At 42.1% G+C, this 17,393-nt stretch overlaps 1 protein-coding gene across 1 annotated transcript in view; it reads right to left on the bottom strand.

Moving 5' to 3' along the window:
- The window catches only part of usp9x (ubiquitin specific peptidase 9, X-linked), a 37,401-nt gene that overhangs the window by 9,939 nt on the left and 10,069 nt on the right, over positions 1-17,393 (bottom strand). Inside the window, exons 13-35 of the mRNA XM_022740113.1 lie at positions 15,343-15,476; positions 15,127-15,217; positions 14,437-14,550; positions 14,093-14,321; positions 13,200-13,295; positions 12,824-13,035; positions 12,176-12,416; positions 11,768-11,917; positions 11,293-11,413; positions 11,043-11,173; positions 10,438-10,716; positions 10,180-10,305; positions 9,699-9,836; positions 9,258-9,424; positions 9,022-9,130; positions 8,734-8,880; positions 8,410-8,556; positions 8,097-8,304; positions 7,787-8,007; positions 7,277-7,464; positions 7,006-7,179; positions 6,758-6,899; positions 5,852-6,608 (exon numbers count right to left, since the gene is read on the bottom strand). Of these exons, the coding sequence (XP_022595834.1) occupies positions 5,852-6,608; positions 6,758-6,899; positions 7,006-7,179; positions 7,277-7,464; positions 7,787-8,007; positions 8,097-8,304; positions 8,410-8,556; positions 8,734-8,880; positions 9,022-9,130; positions 9,258-9,424; positions 9,699-9,836; positions 10,180-10,305; positions 10,438-10,716; positions 11,043-11,173; positions 11,293-11,413; positions 11,768-11,917; positions 12,176-12,416; positions 12,824-13,035; positions 13,200-13,295; positions 14,093-14,321; positions 14,437-14,550; positions 15,127-15,217; positions 15,343-15,476 (4,322 nt within the window). The remainder of the gene's footprint in view (positions 1-5,851; positions 6,609-6,757; positions 6,900-7,005; positions 7,180-7,276; positions 7,465-7,786; positions 8,008-8,096; positions 8,305-8,409; positions 8,557-8,733; positions 8,881-9,021; positions 9,131-9,257; positions 9,425-9,698; positions 9,837-10,179; positions 10,306-10,437; positions 10,717-11,042; positions 11,174-11,292; positions 11,414-11,767; positions 11,918-12,175; positions 12,417-12,823; positions 13,036-13,199; positions 13,296-14,092; positions 14,322-14,436; positions 14,551-15,126; positions 15,218-15,342; positions 15,477-17,393) is intronic.

The raw sequence follows: 17,393 nt of genomic DNA, 5'->3' as shown, positions 1-17,393 counted from the left end.
CTCTAGTGACATGTCTTCATTTTTTCTCCACGCTATCACCCCCCGCCCTGCATTGTCAACAGATTAACCAGGCCACTCATGACCAGGCTCTGGTGCTTCAGAGTGCCCTGCAAAACATCCCTAACCTGCCTCAGAATGCATGCTGCGCAACGTAGCCATCCGCCTAGCCCAGCAGATTTCTGATGAGGTAACAAAAAAATCTTAAAGAATGATTATGCAGGATTTTGTAAGATTTGAATACTCGAAAGTGGTGATTGGTAAATGAATTTTAAGAAATATTTTAAATAGTTTTTTATAGACACATGAAATGACAGGTAGTAAGTTTAAGGTTTAAAAGTCTAAACACAGAGCTGTTAATAAAAGGTAGAAACCCACTCTTGAAAATATGATATTTAATATATTATTATATGTAAAGTTGAGAAGAGGATTGCAAGAAATTTAAATTCAAACGAACACTGGATGGAGAGAGATGAAAATCTATTTTTATTGAGTGTTACTGTTTGAATAATAGATTTTTGTTGGACTACTTTTTTCACCAGAGAATTTCTTCCAGGCAATCAAAGTACATCCCAGAACATTTTGTGTGATCCGAGCGGTACAGAAAATAGTGTGGGCATCAGGCTGTGGTACAGTGCAGCTCGTCTTCAGTTCCAATGAAGAAATCAGCAAGATATATGAGAAGGTAAATGTCAGTTGCCTTTGAATATTTCTGTTTGTGAAGTTGTTTTATTAAATGTCCTCCATATATTTAGAAAACATCACAAGAGCACATTGGAGTGTTGACTTCCATAATGGAATAAAGTCTGCTGCACATCATTCCTTAATAAGATATGCAGACTGTTGATAACCTAGGAGGCAGGGCAGTAAAAGCTTGGTTGTAAAAGGTCCTGAGCTAAAAGCAAGATACAACCCATTTTTGCATAATACATTTCATCTTTGTTTTTCTTGTTAGACAAATGCAGCTAAGGAGCCAGATGGTTGAAGATGAGCAGGGTGCTGCGAGGCCCTGGAAGTGATGACACTGTTTTTGCCCTCATGCCCACGGCTCTGGACACACTCAGTAAGGAGAAAGCCGGCAGACCTTCATCATTGACTTGCTGCTACACTGCCATAGCAAGTAAGAATCAGTATACTTTCCAACCAACTGCTGAAGCATATATGAACTGACTGAAACAGGAGACATCATCTGTAGCCCTTCACAGTTTTGATATAAATGATACTGAGGTTGTTATCTGTCTTTGACAATCTGTTCGTCAGATGGCCCAGGAGCAGTTTTTCCTGATGGCAACTAGGTGCTGTATGGGCCATCGACCCCTCCTCTTCTTTATCACCTCCTCTTCACTGTGCTAGGGGTGAGTGAACTATATGCCTTGTGTTTTTAAATACTATAATTTTCCTACCCTCTTTTATTATATGCATTATAATGCTTTACCATAGTGACGGTTAACCGCTTACAGTTTCCTAATTTCAAATTGTCCATGTCTATGTCCAGAGTACAGCCAAGGAGCGAGCCAAACATGCTGGTGACTACTTCACTTTGCTCAGACATCTGCTGAACTATGCCTATAACAGCAACATAAACCTGCCAAATGCTGAGGTGCTGCTCAACAATGAGATTGACTGGCTGAAACGGATAAGGGTAAAAATGCTTATTAACCATATGTTGATGATCTGTTTTTAATACCCTAAATATTTAGTCAGTATGTTGTAACACGCCCATTAAAAAATACAATGCGTACAATTTTAGCGTATCTATTATTATGCCCTCACAGATGATGTGTGGTAGAGCTGATGTTCAATGTTGCATTTTGTAGGATGAGGTTAAGAGGACAGGGGAGACCGGTGTAGAGGAGACCATCCTGGAGGGCCACCTTGGAGTCACCAAAGAACTTCTAGCCTTCCAGACCCCAGAGAAGAAATATTACATCGGCCTGTGAGAAGGGAGGAGCGAACCTCATTAAGGTACAATAAACAGACAATACCTGAAACAGGTAATATAAAGAGAAAAAGCTTCTTTTCTTTTATAACATGACTAAGAACCTGTCTCTCCTTTTCTTCCTCATTAGGAGCTGATTGATGACTTCATCTTCCCGGCATCTAATGTTTACCTGCAGTACATAAAGAGTGGGAGTTCCCCACAGAGCAGCCATCCCAGTGTGCAGCACCCCTGCTTCCATCAACGCTGGCTTTGAGCTCCTGGTGGCACTGGCTGTCGGCTGTGTTCGCAACCTCAAGCAGATAGTTGACACTCTGACAGACATGTACTACTTAGGTAGGGAGATGCCAGTGTGGCAGTTTTACTGATGGATGCCACTGACAGTTTGTATTTGTAATGCAATTTTTTGTTACCTCTTTTTTCAGGTTGTGAAACATTGACAGAGTGGGAGTACTTGCCTCCGGTGGGGCACGGCCCAACAAAGGCTTTGTTGGCCTGAAGAATGCTGGGGCCACTTGTTATATGAACTCAGTCATTCAGCAGCTGTACATATCCCTCCATCCGCCAATGGCATCCTGGCCATTGAGGGCACAAGGCACTGCATGTGGACGATGGACATGTCAAGAGACGAGAAGCAGGAGAAATGAGGTATTGTGAGAGTTTGTTTTGTAATAAAACTTTTGCCCCATGATGACATTCATCCTTTCTCAGCATCCAGTGACTGACAAACTGGCCAACTCCAGGCTCATAGGCCATGTGGCTGAGTTTGGAGCTGAGGCAGCATAATTACCATAAAAGTTTCTAATGATAAATAGCTTGAGAAGAATATGAAGAGCCATTACTCTTAAGTCCCTTTCTCCTTGTGGAGAATGGCACCATGACATATGGTAGCCAAAAAGTAATAAAGTAAGAGTTGTAGATGTAGGAAGACATGGTTATTTGCATTTCATCTATTGTTTTGTGTCTCCACAGAGTAATGTGGATCCTCGTGATGAGGTGTTCAGCTACCACCATCAGTTTGATGATAAGCCCTCCAGTAAGTCGAGGACAGGAAAGAGTACAACATTGGGGTACTGCGTCACCTACAGGTCATCTTTGGCCATCTGGCTGCATCCAGACTGCAGTACTATGTCCCTAGGGGATTCTGGAAACAGTTCAGGTATGTTGAAAATTCATAGTCATCTTAATTGGCACTGTTTTACCTGTTTTGCAGTTGATGTGTCTTGATTGTCTTCACGTTCCATCCTTTTTAGGTTATGGGGTGAGCCAGTGAACTTGCGGAGCAGCATGATGCTCTGGAGTTCTTCAACTCTTTGGGGACAGTCTGGATGAAGCTCTGAAAGCCCTTGGCCACCCTGCCATGCTCAGCAAAGTACTGGGAGGGTCCTTTGCTGATCAGAAGATCTGTCAGGGTTGCCCCCACAGGTGTGTGCAGCCTTCTCCCTGTGTTTAGTTACTTAAATAATTCAAAAAATAAAAAACTTGAAACCACCTTGGGTTTCTTCTTCTCTAATAATTGTTTGTGTTGTCAGTATGAGTGTGAGGAGTCATTCAAACCACTCAATGTAGACATCAGAAACCACCAGAACCTGTTGGACTCCATGGAGCAGTATGTTAAAGGAGATCTGCTGGAGGAGCCAATGCCTACCACTGTGAGAAGTGTAATAGAAAGGTGAAGAATGGAGCACCCATCTGATGGAGGAGCCGTTAATAGTCGTTCCATCGTTTACTTAAATGATCTGTTTTCTTTTCCTCATTAACTTCTGTAAGATTTTTTTTTTATGGGCCAGAAAGATAATCGAATGTTTGCTCTCCTTCTCAGGTGGACACAGTGAAGCGCCTGCTGATTAAGAAGCTGCCACCAGTCCTGGCCATCCAGCTGAAGCGCTTTGACTACGACTGGGAGAGGGAGTGTGCCATCAAGTTTAATGACTACTTGTGAGTTCCCCAGGGAGCTGGATATGGAGCCGTACACAGTAGCTGGTGTGGCCAAGTTAGAGAGGCGATGACTCAACCCGGAGAACCAGGTAGATCCAACAGAATGAAGCCTCTGAACCCACACCACCAGGCAGCTCCAAGTATCGTTCTGGTGGAGTGCTGGTCCACTCAGGCCAGGCCAGCGGTGGACACTACTACTCCTACAAATCCAGAGGAACGGGGGTGATGGCGAGAAAGAACCGTTGTGTAATAAGTTTGATGATGGTGATTGTGACTGAGTGCAAGATGGACACGATGAGGAGGAAATGAAGAACCAGTGCTTTGGAGGGGAATACATGGGTGAGGTGTTCGATCATATGATGAAAAGGATGTCGTACCGGAGGCAGAAGCGCTGGTGAATGCCTACAATCCTATCTTAGCGGTATGGACTCACTGACAAGGACAGCGAGCTTGTCAAGTACATCTCGGAGCTGACCATCTCCTCACCAAGCCACATCAGTCAAGATGCCTGTGTCACTCGAGTGCAGCGTCCGCAGCAGAACGTCCAATTCATGCACAACCGAATGCAATACAGCCTGGAATATTTCCAGTTCATTAAGAAAACTTCTGACCTGTAACAGTGTCTATTTAAACCCTCCTCCAGGTATGCATCATTTTTGTGTATGCTGCTAAGTGGGTTTTTAAATGCAGAACTAATTCAGTGGATCCTAGTTATTATTTTTATCTTAAAAGATAGAAACTAGAGTAGGTCAGCTATTTGGGGTTGTTGTAGAAACACTATAAATATTGCAATCTTGTTTTTTTTTTTTAAGGACACCATCTAATTTTCACATATTACTGCTACATTATAAAATGACTACTCAGTACTCATGGATCAGACCATATTATCTTATCAGCCTTCTATTTGATCTCAACTACACAACTGTAAAAATGGACTGTCTTGTTCAGTTGCAACGCTGTCATGCTTGATAAAATCTGTCCATAGATGGACAGACATATAAAATTCCTGCTACAGTAGGTTTCTTCAGGACCACATTTTGCCATGATACACACACACACAGAGAGAGAGAGAGAGAGAGAGAGGAGAGAGAGAGAGAGAGAGAAGAGGAGAGAGAGAGAGAAGAAGAGAAGAGAAGAGAGAGAGAGAGAGAGAAGGAGAGAGAGAGAGAGAGAGAGAGAGAGAGAGAGAGAGAGAGAGAGGAGCAGAGAGAGAGAGAGAGAGAGAGAGAGAGAGAGAGAGGAGAGAGAGAGAGAGAGAGAGAGAGAGAGAGAGAGAGAAGAGAGAGAGAGAGAGAGAGAAGAGAGAGAGAGACACAAGAATTAAACAACTGTAGCTATGTAGTTTCAACCATAGTTTATCAAGTGTATTGTCAGTTTGTGATTTATTTGCCCATGTTGTGGAACAAAGACACAAACGCTAATTACTTGTCTGTTTAATGGTCTGTCTATTATGTTTACCTACAACAGCAAAGCTAGTGTTGTTTTCACCTTGTGAGTCTGTATCTCTCTCTCTCTCTCTCTCTCTCTCTCTCTCTCTCTCTCTCTCTCTCTGTGTGTGTGTGTGATCATGGCAAAATGTGGTCCTGAAGAAACCTACTGTAGCAGGAATTTTATATGTCTGTCCATCTATGGACAGATTTTATCAGCATGACAGCGTTGCAACTGAACAAGACAGTCACATTTTTACAGGTGTGTAGTTGAGATCAAAATGAAGGCTGATAAGATAATATGGTCTGATCCATGAGTACTGAGTAGTCATTTTATAATGTAGCAGTAATATGTGAAAATTAGATGGTGTCCTTAAAAAAAAAACAAGATTGCAATATTTATAGTGTTTCTACAACAACCCAAATAGCTGACCTACCTAGTCTCCTTTAGTTTTTTTCTATCTTTTAAGATAAAATAATAACTAGGATCCACTGAATTAGTTCTGCATTTAAAAACCCACTTAGCAGCATACACAAAAATGATGCATACCTGGAGGAGGGTTTAAATAGACACTGTTACAGGTCAGAAGTTTCTTAATGAACTGGAAATATTCCAGGCTGTATTGCATTCGGTTGTGCATGAATTGGACGTTCTGCTTGCGGACGCTGCACTCGATGACACCAGGCATCTTGACCTGATGTGGCTTGGTGGAGGAGATGGTCAGCTCCGAGATGTACTTGACAAGCTCGCTGTCCTTGTCCAGTGAGTCCATACGCTCATAGAATAGGATGTAGGCATTCCACCAGCGCTTCTGCCTCCGGTACGACATCCTTTTCATCATATGATCGAACACCTCACCCATGTATTCCCCTCCAAAGCACTGGTTCTTCATTTCCTCCTCATCGTCCATCTTGCACTCAGTCACATCACCATCATCAAACTTATACCAACGGTTCTTCTCGCCATCACCCCCGTTCCTCTGGATTATGTAGGAGTAGTAGTGTCCACCGCTGGCCTGGCCTGAGTGGACCAGCACTCCCACCAGACGATACTTGGAGCTGCCTGGTGGTGTGGGTTCAGAGGGCTCATTCTGTTGGATCACCTGGTTCTCCGGGTTGACGTCATCGCCCTCTAACTTGGCCACACCAGCTACTGTGTACGGCTCCATATCCAGCTCCCTGGGGAACTCAAAGTAGTCATTAAACTTGATGGCACACTCCCTCTCCCAGTCGTAGTCAAAGCGCTTCAGCTGGATGGCCAGGACTGGTGGCAGCTTCTTAATCAGCAGGCGCTTCACTGTGTCCACCTGAGAAGGAGAGCAAACATTCGATTATCTTTCTGGCCCAATAAAAAAAAATCTTACAGAAGTTAATGAGGAAAAGAAAACAGATCATTTAAGTAAACGATGGGACGACTATTAACGGCTCCTCCATCAGATGGGTGCTCCATTCTCACCTTCTTATTACACTTCTCACAGTGGTAGGCATTGGCTCCCTCCAGCAGATCTCCTTTAACATACTGCTCCATGGAGTCCAACAGGTTCTGGTGGTTTCTGATGTCTACATTGAGTGTTGTGAATGACTCCTCACACTCATACCTGACAACACAAACAATTATTAGAGAAGAAGAACCCAAGGTGGTTTCAAGTTTTTTATTTTTGAATTATTTAAGTAACTAAACACAGGGAGAAGGACTGCACACACCTGTGGGGGCAACCCTGACAGATCTTCTGATCAGCAAAGGACCCTCCCAGTACTTTGCTGAGCATGGCAGGGTGGCCAAGGGCTTTCAGAGCTTCATCCAGACTGTCCACCAAAGAGTTGAAGAACTCCAGAGCATCATGCTGCTCCCGCAAGTTCACTGGCTCACCCCATAACCTAAAAAGGATGGAACCGTGAAGACAATCAGACATCATCAACTGCAAAACAGGTAAAAACCAGTGCCAATTAAGATGACTATGAATTTTCAACATACCTGAACTGTTTCCAGAATCCCCTAGGGACATAGTACTGCAGTCTGGATGCAGCCAGATGGCCAAAGATGACCTGTAGGTGACGCAGTACCCCAATGTTGTACTCTTTCCTGTCCTCCGACTTACTGGAGGGCTTATCATCAAACTGATGGTGGTAGCTGAACACCTCATCACGAGGATCCACATTACTCTGTGGAGACACAAAACATAGATGAAATGCAAATAACCATGTCTTCCTACATCTACAACTCTTACTTTATTACTTTTTGGCTACCATATGTCATGGTGCCATCTCCACAAGGAGAAGGGACTTAAGAGTAATGGCTCTTCATATTCTCTCAAGCTATTTATCATTAGAAACTTTTATGGTAATTATGCTGCCCTCAGCTCCAAACTCAGCCAACATGGCCTATGAGCCTGGAGTTGGCCAGTTTGTCAGTCACTGGATGCTGAGAAAGGATGAATGTCATCATGGGGCAAAAGTTTTATTACAAAACAAACTCTCACAATACCTCATTCTCCTGCTTCTCGTCTCCTGACATGTCATCGTCCACATCAGTGCCTGTGCCCTCAATGGCCAGGATGCCATTGCGGATGGGAGGGATCATGTACAGCTGCTGAATGACTGAGTTCATATAACAAGTGGCCCCAGCATTCTTCAGGCCAACAAAGCCTTTGTTGGGCCGTGGCCCCACCGGAGGCAAGTACTCCCACTCTGTCAATGTTTCACAACCTGAAAAAAGAGGTAAGAAAAAATTGCATTACAAATACAAACTGTCAGTGGCATCCATCAGTAAAACTGCCACACTGGCATCTCCCTACCTAAGTAGTACATGTCTGTCAGAGTGTCAACTATCTGCTTGAGGTTGCGAACACAGCCGACAGCCAGTGCCACCAGGAGCTCAAAGCCAGCGTTGATGGAAGCAGGGGTGCTGCACACTGGGATGGCCTGCTCTGTGGGGAACTCCCCACTCTTCATGTACTGCAGGTAAACATTAGATGCCGGGAAGATGAAGTCATCAATCAGCTCCTAATGAGGAAGAAAAGGAGAGACAGGTTCTTAGTCATGTTATAAGAAGAAAAGAAGCTTTTTCTCTTTATATTACCTGTTTCAGGTATTGTCTGTTTATTGTACCTTAATGAGGTTCGCTCCTCCCTTCTCACAGCCGATGTAATATTTCTTCTCTGGGGTCTGGAAGGCTAGAAGTTCTTTGGTGACTCCAAGGTGGCCCTCCAGGATGGTCTCCTCTACACCGGTCTCCCCTGTCCTCTTAACCTCATCCTACAAAATGCAAACATTGAACATCAGCTCTACCACACACTCATCTGTGAGGGCATAATAATAGATACGCTAAAATTGTACGCATGTATTTTTTAATGGGCGTGTTACAACATACTGGACTAAATATTTAGGGTATTAAAAACAGATCATCAACATATGGTTAATAAGCATTTTTACCCTTATCCGTTTCAGCCAGTCAATCTCATTGTTGAGCAGCACCTCAGCATTTGGCAGGTTTATGTTGCTGTTATAGGCATAGTTCAGCAGATGTCTGAGCAAAGTGAAGTAGTCACCAGCATGTTTGGCTCGCTCCTTGGCTGTACTCTGGACATAGACATGGACAATTTGAAATTAGGAACCTGTAAGCGGTTAACCGTCACTATGGTAAAGCATTATAATGCATATAATAAAAGAGGGTAGGGACAAATTATAGTATTTAAAAACACAAGGCATATAGTCACTCACCCCTAGCACAGTGAAGAGGAGGGTGATAAAGAAGAGGAGGGGTCGATGGCCCATACAGCACCTAGTTGCCATCAGGAAAAACTGCTCCTGGGCCATCTGACGAACAGATCTGTCAAAGACAGATAACAACCTCAGTATCATTATATCAAAACTGTGAAGGGCTACAGATGATGTCTCCTGTTTCAGTCAGTTCATATATGCTTCAGCAGTTGGTTGGAAAGTATACTGATTCTTACTTGCTATGGCAGTGTAGCAGCAAGTCAATGATGAAGGTCTGCCAGGCTTTCTCCTTACTGAGTGTGTCCAGAGCCGTGGGCATGAGGGCAAAACACAGTGTCATCACTTCCAGGGCCTCGCAGCACACCTGCTCATCTTCACCATCTGGCTCCTTAGCTGCATTTGTCTAACAAGAAAAACAAAGATGAAATGTATTATGCAAAAATGGGTTGTATCTTGCTTTTAGCTCAGGACCTTTTACAACCAAGCTTTTACTGCCCTGCCTCCTCGGTTATACAACAGTCTGCATATCTATTAAGGAATGATGTGCAGCAGACTTTATTCCATTATGGAAGTCAACCACTCCAATGTGCTCTTGTGATGTTTTCTAAAATATATGGAGGACATTTAATAAAACAACTCTCACAAACAGAAATATTCAAAGGCAACTGAACATTTACCTTCTCATATATCTTGCTGATTTCTTCATTGGAACTGAAGACGAGCTGCACTGTACCACAGCCTGATGCCCACACTATTTTCTGTACCGCTCGGATCACACAAATGTCTGGGATGTACTTTGATGCCTGGAAGAAATTCTGGTGAAAAAAGTAGTCCAACAAAATCTATTATTACAAACAGTACCACTCAATAAAAATAGATTTTCATCCTCTCATCCAGTGTTCGTTTGAATTTAAATTTCTTGCAATCCTCTTCTCAACTTTACATATAATAATATATTAAATATCATATTTTCAAGAGTGGGTTTCTACCTTTATTAACAGCTTCTGTGTTTAGACTTTAAACCTTAAATTACTACCTGTCATTCAGTGTCTATAAAAACTATTTAAAATATTTCTTAAAATTCATTACCATCACCACTTCTGAGTATTCAAATCTTACAAATCCCTGCATAATCATTCCTTTAAGATTTTTTGTTACCTCATCAGAAATCTGCTGGGCTAGGCGGATGGCTACGTTGCGCAGCATGCATTCTGAGGCAGGGTTAGGGATGTTTTGCAGGGCACTCTGAAGCACCAGAGCCTGGTCATGAGTGGCCTGGTTAATCTGTTGACAATGCAGGGCGGGGGGTGATAGCGTGGAGAAAAATGAAGACATGTCACTAGAGATATGGCAGTCAACCATTGAAGAAGTAGTTATACAGGTATGTGTCTGTGCGAGTTATATGTGCGGCCTAACCGGAGAGACAGGAATATTTCCCTCAGCGTTGGGCTGGCAGGCCTCAGCCACAGCCTTCACATGTCCAAAGCCCACAGCAGTAAGGAGGAGCTTGGCTATCTTCAGCGCGTTAAGGTAAGCCCCACGCCGGGTCTCCATATCTGCTGATGGGAGGAAGTTGTTCCTGGTGAGCATGCTCAACACCAGGGGCAGCCCGCCGCTCTTCAAGAAGTTATACTGGAAGTCGCTGGCATCCTCGCCCAGAGTGGCACTGGCAGGCATCAGCAAAGCATACACAACCTGGAACATGGGTAAGAATAGTGTGAACCATCTAACAGATGGACAGAAACAATGGGCCTTGTCTTACACAGCAGGATTACTGGGTTATTTAGGTAGCGTTGTATTCAATGTTTTACTTATTGTAGTTAGTAATCCTGCTTTGTGAGACTGATAACATATTGTTATACTGAATTATGATTGTTACCGGGGTCGCGACACTGCACACTCCAGTCAACACACAACAATACACTTCAATATCTTAGGCTAGTCAGGCTAAGAATGCAAAATATGGTTTTCAGGGCACATAATTGTCACAGCTTGTGATGCAAAGGTAGAGTGACACTCACCTCTATGAGGTAGAGCACTTGTGAGGGTGAGGGGCCGAAGAAGCGCGAGTCCAGTGAAGGACTGAGGCTGTTCTCACCAAGCTTAGCATGGTCCAGACACACAGCTCTCAGATTCTCCACTGTAGTGTTATCTGAGGATACAAAAACATGGCACTGAGCTACCATTGCTTGTGTGTGCTTGTGTAGGTGTATGTTTTCCTCAAGTGAATTGGTTGAAAACAAAAAATTGTGAGCACAGGTGCACATATACCTGGGGGCATGAGTTTCATGAGAACTCGAGCTCCATCTCTAAGCAGAGGCATGTTGAGGTTGCAGCCCAGGTCAGCAACCTGCCACAGGAAGGAGATGTAGCGCAGATGCAGCGACATAATCTGTAAAATATGGCAGAGGGTGTTATAGTACTGCTGTTCACACATTGATCAACACACAGTGGCACACCTCTGTATCATAAATTCAGTGTCAACATCAGGGTTTAGATTTTCACTTTTACATTTGCAACCATAGAAATCAATGTCAAGGGATTGCTCCAGATTCTTGGTTTCCCCATGTGGTACATAATAGATTAACACAAATGGCTCACAAAATTACCATTCACATGCACAACATCTGTCACACATCATCAATTAACAATTTAATTACAGAATCACTCAACCGTTGTTATCCAGGCTGTTTGGGGGTAACATTGAAATAGTTGTGTGTATACAGTGCCTGTGCTATAAACTCACCACACCAGGAAGACAGCTCTCCACTTCAGGGTTGGGTCCATCGCTGTAGTGGTTTCCATGGTTACCAGGAGAGCCAGTGGATGAATCAGAGGAGCTGTCTGGGCTTGAAGGCATGTTGGCACTCACCTGGGTTAGCTTGGCCGTGATCAGCTATACAAAAAAAAACACAACAGCTAGTTTGAGTAAATGTTGATCTAATGGATGGAAAACTAACTAACTAAACTATCTTATTTTTGATGTGACCACAATGGCTAGGATCACATTATTTTTAATGTATTATTAAAGAACAGTAATAATAAAAACACTTATTGCATGTACATAAAAATTAAAAAAAAAAAAAAAACATACAGCACTGCCCTTTCAATAGAACATTTCTTTTTTCAGTGCTAGAGAAAAGCTCATTCTCACCGTTTTGTCCTTCAAATTCAGCTGTCCAATCAGCTTCCTGTCGTCAGCTGGATCAACAACCTCTCCACCAATGAAGAGCTCTATCTTCGTATGTGCAGCATTAGCTTTGATCCTGGTTAAGATGCCGCGCCGAACTGAGCCAATTGTGTCATTGGTGTGTGACCAGATATCCAGGTCATCTACCTGACGCCCTTGGTTGGGGAAACGTACGATCAACGTGATATGCTTCCCACGGAAAGCTCTGCAAGAGAAATGGAATAAAGAGATTTACAGTGAAACTGCAAAAAACATGCCACCTTGTTCATCTCACTGTGAGGCACAAGGCAATGAATGTGAATAAAGCAAAAATAGAATAATATGGAGCACACACTATAAGGGGAAAACAGAGGTCTTCAGTTATGTTGGGCAACAACTTATTGAATTTTGAGTGGGTAATTTACATGAATTATAATATTTCACCTACAAAAAAAGCTTACTGCAGTGCCTGGGTTGGCAATAATGCTGGTTAGGTTTATTTTTGTCACTTTATCTGAAACTGAAACTCATGATACTGCAAGGTGTCTTCGGTGACTTGGAGTCTATTGTCTTGTGAAAGCCTCAGCCATTCGATGTACAGTGATATGTTAACATGTTTCATTGTGATTGTACCTGGACATAGGCAGTATAGTCCTCTCCTCATGGTAGTCACTGTCACACTCATTGATGTACTCTTTGAGTACAGTGAGAACTCGGACCATGCGGATGGCCTCCTGACGCGCGCAATTGATGCTGTCTTTGTCTCCATCCAACACACACAGGGTGTCATAAGATGCCTTCAGACGGTCAAAACATGACTGAATGAAATCCTCATGAATTTCAACCTAAAGGGAAGAAACAGGTAAAAAAATAAAGACAGGCACCTTGACATTACACCAAATTATTTGAAATGACCTCTAAACACATACTTTGGAACTACAAAAGAGAGAAAAACAAACAAAAGCTGATTAAACCTCTACTTTAAACCTCTACAGAACAGTCCCTCTACCTGATTGACTTGTAGTTTTGGTCCAAGGTTGGTATAGATCTCTTTGAGTAGGTCTATTGCACGGCTAGCGATGTCATCACTTCCTTGAATTACCACCTGGGAGAGAGGAAAATATGAAAAAAATTTTTTTTTTTTTCCCCACACTGCTTTTTCAGCCCGTACAAGTCTGTGGCAATCCAAGGCACTAAGGAAAGAGGAGCCTCATTACTGACCACTCAAGATCCAATAGGGGGCAAAACAATACGTACTACAGCACTGCTGTTTCTTGTCTTGTACTATAGTAGCAAACAGAACACAATCCCTTAGTGTAAACAATGAGACACTAGAGAAGTTCACTTCAGTTACCAGAGGAATGAATTATTAATATTGTCAAGTGTATTTTAGCATCTTGTGTATGAGTTTACAATGTACAAATATGGTAGTAAATCTCTTCATCCTTGCAGTCACACCTAACAAAATGTGCTCTGGGAGGAAAGATGATCTCAAATAAATATGAACAGTGCCCATCATACCTCTGCCCACTGAACAACTTCTCCTTTGTTGATAATGCAATTCCTACCTCAAGGCTACAATGGCAAGTGTACAGTACTGACAAAGAGAGCAGCTGTTGATCACATGTGCACCGAGCTTTGACCCATATATCAAAGTTTTAAAAGTGTGTGAGTATAAAAAGAGCCGAACAAATGAAACTATGGTTGGAAACATGAGCACAGTGCACCTTGTCGTACAGTCAGAACTACAACAGAAACATATGACCCATTTGTGTTTTCCAACAAAGTGTTTCCGGTCCGTACGATATTCCATTTTGAAAAGGAAGGAAACAGACTCTAAATCTACTCCCCAGTAAACAAAAACATCTACTTTTGTGTGGCTGTTGCATCACATCTCCTCACCCTCCAGAGGTAGTCCAAGCCTATTAGTTCCAGGTCATCCATCATGTAGGCCCTGCGCTTTGCTACCAGCTTGCCCTCCCTGCAGTTGACAGCCTTGAAGAACCTCTCAAAGCACTTCATGCCATTCTCCGTCAGCAGAGATGGGTCCAACTGCAGAACATTGTTCTCAAAGAAGTCCTTATTGATGTCCGGGTCCAGGTCCGGTTCATCCCCCATCAGTTTGGAGTACCTATTGGGTTGCAGCAAAGTAACACAGCAATCAGACCTGCCATGTCTGCTGATTAATAAAGGTAAGGGAATTAATTCAAGCCGAAAGGCAAGAGGAGATAAAAATCCAACAGTACCATTTGAAGCAGGCCTCACGGTCACAGAGAAACACTGCATTCTCAGCCAAACACTTCCAGATCTGCTTGGCCTGAGGGGCACACAGCCACAATTGGCCATCCTTAAGCAGGAACCTGACAGAAAAAAACAAAGAAAATCAATAGTGGACACTGGTGGCCTGGAGGTTAGAGAAACGCACTTGTGAAGGTCACAGAATTGGTCCCAGACTTGCATCATAATTGCTGCTGGGGTGAAGTCACTGGTTAGCACTTGCTCCTCCCTAATTATCCACCACTGTCCTTGAACAAGGTACTTCAATGAAGCAGCTTAGTGGCCACAGAGGTCTGGGAATGTACTGTGTAGCTCCCAGGCACAGCGCACAAAAGAAAATATACAGCTAACATTATAATCACCACTCTTTAAGACCTGGTGCTGCATTTCCCTACATCATTACAATGCATAAATATTATCCCTGATTTTGACAACCAAAACAGATAAAAAACCAACTAAGGACTGCTGAGCAACTTCAAAGTATAGCTCAATTGCAACAGTAGAGTTTTATTTATAGTAGTCTTAGTATTTATTTTTAAAATCATTTCACATCATTTAATTTCAGCTTACATCTAGTTGTAGCCTCAGCTTTCATGAAACGATAACACTCTTGTTGATTGGATATATTTGAATGTGAGACAGTTAAGATTAAGTTGTACCTCAGGAAGTTGAGTCGTTCCTGTACTTCCTGGACATGGCTGTAGCGGCTTCCTGGCCTGACCGTCTGGGGGTCAAACTCAGCTTGTTCTTCTGTAAAAGCACACATACACCCTGTCAGACTCCAGGCAGAGAATAACCCTGATCCAACAGCTGAATCTTTGAAAATGAAATGTCTGACTAACACAAGGTAACATTTCTGGCCCCAAACAAAGTACCTTTGGAGAACTGCCTCATGGTCTCCATGTAGGCTGAGAGGTTCTCAGCCACCAGGGTCACCAGGGCATGGTTATGCTGCAGCTGGTTGATCAAGTCATGGCGGTAAAACACATGAGGACTTCTCTGGGTTTGACTGAGGAGAAAACAGCAGGAGTGGTGGGTGTAAGGGGGACAAAAACAGATACTCAGTGAGGAAGCAAAATACTGAAAAACAAAGTGAATGAAGCTGATATTTAAATACCTTTAGTAATACAATTTCTGATTAAGAAAACATAACATGACTGATTTCTCATTTGTGTCTATCAGGGACATAAAGAAAGCAGCTTTTTGTGTATCTCTGTGTGTGTATATATGCATGTCAGAATAACCAGCAGAAGAAGTCATATCAATAAAGGACATTTCCTGCCTTGTTTCCACATAAAATGTTTTTGGCTTTGAAAATCAAACTTGAGAACCAAATAAAACTGATTAAATTTTGATTGCCACATACTACAAAGAGCCACCTGGGTATTTCAAACACTATAATTTTATTGAAAAAAGAGGTGGCTCACATTTATCAAATTACTGCAGTGACATAATGACTCCAGTTTACTAATTAGCAGTGGCTACATTCTGCTGAATAGTACAACTACAAACACATTCGAGAGACATTACATTTCTCATGTCAAAACTCAAATGCATATTTGATTAAGTGAGTCGAAGGCATGAAATACCCCTGATATTTTGCATTGAATGATTTGAGCTGAAAGGAGCTGGCATCAGGAAGAATGGGGCTCCATCTCAAAGGACCTTTCATTTAGTTGTCTAACTAACTAGTGTAAAGGACTATTCTGTGTGTGCACTATGGCTTGTGTTCAGTACTGAGAGACTGCACAGAAACTCCCACCAGGTGCCTCTAGAGAAATCTTGCACAGTGGATGGAGTTTACCCAAAAATGTCTGTTATTTCGAAATAATCTAACTACACCTTGTACATTGTTCGGGAATTGGCTTAAAATCAGTAAACACCTTGATTTTAATCAAACCTGAAATTGTGTTCAATATTTTAAAAAAACACAAACACTGCATGTCGGATTATTTTCTAATTATACTGCTTAATGATAAAAACGAATATTCTAAGAATAAACAATGATAATTATGAGTGATTATCAATAGCAGAGGTTATCAATATGTTATATTACTTGTCCTATTAATATTCAGTAACACCTATGTTTCTCTTTAGGCTTCATTTTCAATTTATTAAACCTAAGTACAAGAGCTACAAAGAGTGTGATGAATGAACAAACACTTGCCTTACCATTAGTTAGAATAAAAGTATCTTGTCTAAGTCTTGTCTGCTGCTTGGCTGAACTACACATGTGCAGGACTTTGAACAGGGGCTTGAATGAGGAATCAGTCATTTGAGATGAAACCCAAGAAAGAATTGCTTAAGCGTATTCATGGCAGAGATTTACATTTCATACAGTATTTATTATAAAAATGTCAAAGAGAAAGTTAGACTTGACGTAACACAGAAATAGGTAGAACCCTGGAATTAGCACTCAACTTACCCCACTAAGTTCGTTTGTATGTTAATTGGCATTTTCTTTCTGAAAAACAACAGGCATGTATACTACATATTTTCTACAGTGACTATTAAAAAAAACACTACTTCAAATCAAAACAATTTACGAATAATGTTGAACAGTATGATCTCAAATCAGTCTTACAGTAATTTGACAGATTTCCATGGTAATATTAAATTAAATGTTTTTATTTATAAACCTTGGTTAAAACTTCCCTTTTTTAACTACTCCAGCTACCTGACAACTTGTAGTCCACATAACTTCTAAATCCACTTTCACTTATCAGCATGTATAACAAAAAGGCCTGAAGACAGTTTAACATATTACAGGTGAAAAGCACAGGTGTAAAAAATAAAATTAATGAGGGCTGAATACCATTAAGATGCAATGGTTTCAAGGCCCTGTTATTGTAAATGCTGAGTACCAGTCACAGCTCACTGCGACATTGGCAAAGAACAGAGCCATCATTCATGTTATTAGCAAGAC

The sequence above is a fragment of the Seriola dumerili genome, unplaced genomic scaffold, assembly GCF_002260705.1.
Source record: "Seriola dumerili isolate Sdu_G_001 unplaced genomic scaffold, Sdu_1.0 BDQW01000052.1, whole genome shotgun sequence".
Lineage (NCBI taxonomy): Eukaryota > Metazoa > Chordata > Actinopteri > Carangiformes > Carangidae > Seriola > Seriola dumerili.
This window is presented reverse-complemented; position numbering and strand designations above follow the sequence as displayed.